The sequence below is a fragment of the Saprolegnia parasitica genome (genome assembly GCF_000151545.1).
Source record: "Saprolegnia parasitica CBS 223.65 unplaced genomic scaffold supercont2.26, whole genome shotgun sequence".
NCBI lineage: Eukaryota > Oomycota > Saprolegniomycetes > Saprolegniales > Saprolegniaceae > Saprolegnia > Saprolegnia parasitica.
Window position 1 is genome coordinate 4,902 of NW_012156420.1, and position 1,280 is coordinate 6,181.

Here is a 1,280-nt window from a genome sequence, read left to right on the forward strand (position 1 = left end):
CGACGATCCAGGATGCGATCGCGCGCTGGCATCGCATGCGCGGCTTTGACGTGCGCTGGATCCCGGGTCTCGACCACGCTGGCATCGCGACGCAGAGCGTCGTCGAGAAGAAGCTCATGCGCGAGCAGCAGCTCACGCGGCACGACATTGGCCGCGACGCCTTCTTGGGCCACGTCGAGGCGTGGTACGAGACGTACGGGTCGCGCATCCTCGGGCAGCTGGACCGGCTCGGCGCCGTCCTCAACCATGACCACAAGTTCTTTACGCTCGACGGGCCTCGGTGCGTTAAACTGGAGGGTACCTATAGCATCCTGGCTCACACGAGGCGTTAGGTCGGCTGCAGTCGTCGACGCCTTTGTCCGCCTCCACGAGAAAGGCCTCATCTACCGTCACCGGCGCATGGTCAACTGGTTCGCGCCGCCATGTGCAACGAGGCGGCAAGTTACACGGCGAGTAGGTGCCCGACGCTCCAGACCGCCATTTCGGACATTGAGGTGGACGCGGTGCCGCTGACGAAGCGCACGCTGCTGCCACTGCCCGGGCGCCAGGCGCCGGTCGAGTTCGGCGTCATGTACCGCTTCCGCTACCAGGTAGCTTCCGTCGCTGCGTAGCTTGCTCGATCACGTGTCCAGGTGGCCGACGCCGACGATCTCTTTGTCGAAATCGACACGACGCGCCCGGAAACCATCCTCGGTGACGTGGCCGTCGCTGTGCACCCGGACGACGACCGGTACACACACCTCCACGGTCGCTCCGTGCTGCACCCGTTTTCGGGTGCGAGGCTCCCGGTGGTCTGTGACGCAGTGCTCGTCAACCCCGAGCTTGGCACTGGCGTCGTCAAGATCACGCCGGCGCACGACGCCAACGACTTTGCGTGCGCCCAGCGCCACGGTCTGCCCGAGCCGATCGTGATCGACCTCGACTGCAAGATGGTGACCGACATCCCGTCGCTCTCTGGCTTGGACCGCTTTGACGCGCGGCTCCAAATGGTCGAGCTCCTCCGCGAGAAAGGTCTCTTCGTCGACACCGTACGTCTCTTCTATAAAGGTATCTGCCTCGCCGTTAACTGGATTGTGTAGCTGGACCACCCGACGACGGTCTCCATTTGCTCGCGCTCGGGCAACGTCATCGAGCCGTACTTGATGCCGCAGTGGTTCATCAAGTGCGAAGACATGGCGGCGCGCTCGGCCGCGGTACCTCGTTGGTCGTACGTCGCCAAACTCAGCGTGACGAGATAGGCGGTGCGCACGGAGGCGCTGCCGTTCCAGCCGCCGACGCAG

At 64.4% G+C, this 1,280-nt stretch overlaps 1 protein-coding gene across 1 annotated transcript in view; it reads left to right on the top strand.

The window, feature by feature from the left end:
• SPRG_22194 (valyl-tRNA synthetase) overlaps positions 1-1,280 on the top strand; it is a gene marked incomplete at both ends in the record, with an annotated part of 3,278 nt that overhangs the window by 335 nt on the left and 1,663 nt on the right. Inside the window, 5 exons of the mRNA XM_012346080.1 lie at positions 12-280; positions 333-410; positions 458-590; positions 633-1,028; positions 1,080-1,226. Coding sequence (XP_012201470.1) covers positions 12-280; positions 333-410; positions 458-590; positions 633-1,028; positions 1,080-1,226 — 1,023 coding nt within the window. The remainder of the gene's footprint in view (positions 1-11; positions 281-332; positions 411-457; positions 591-632; positions 1,029-1,079; positions 1,227-1,280) is intronic.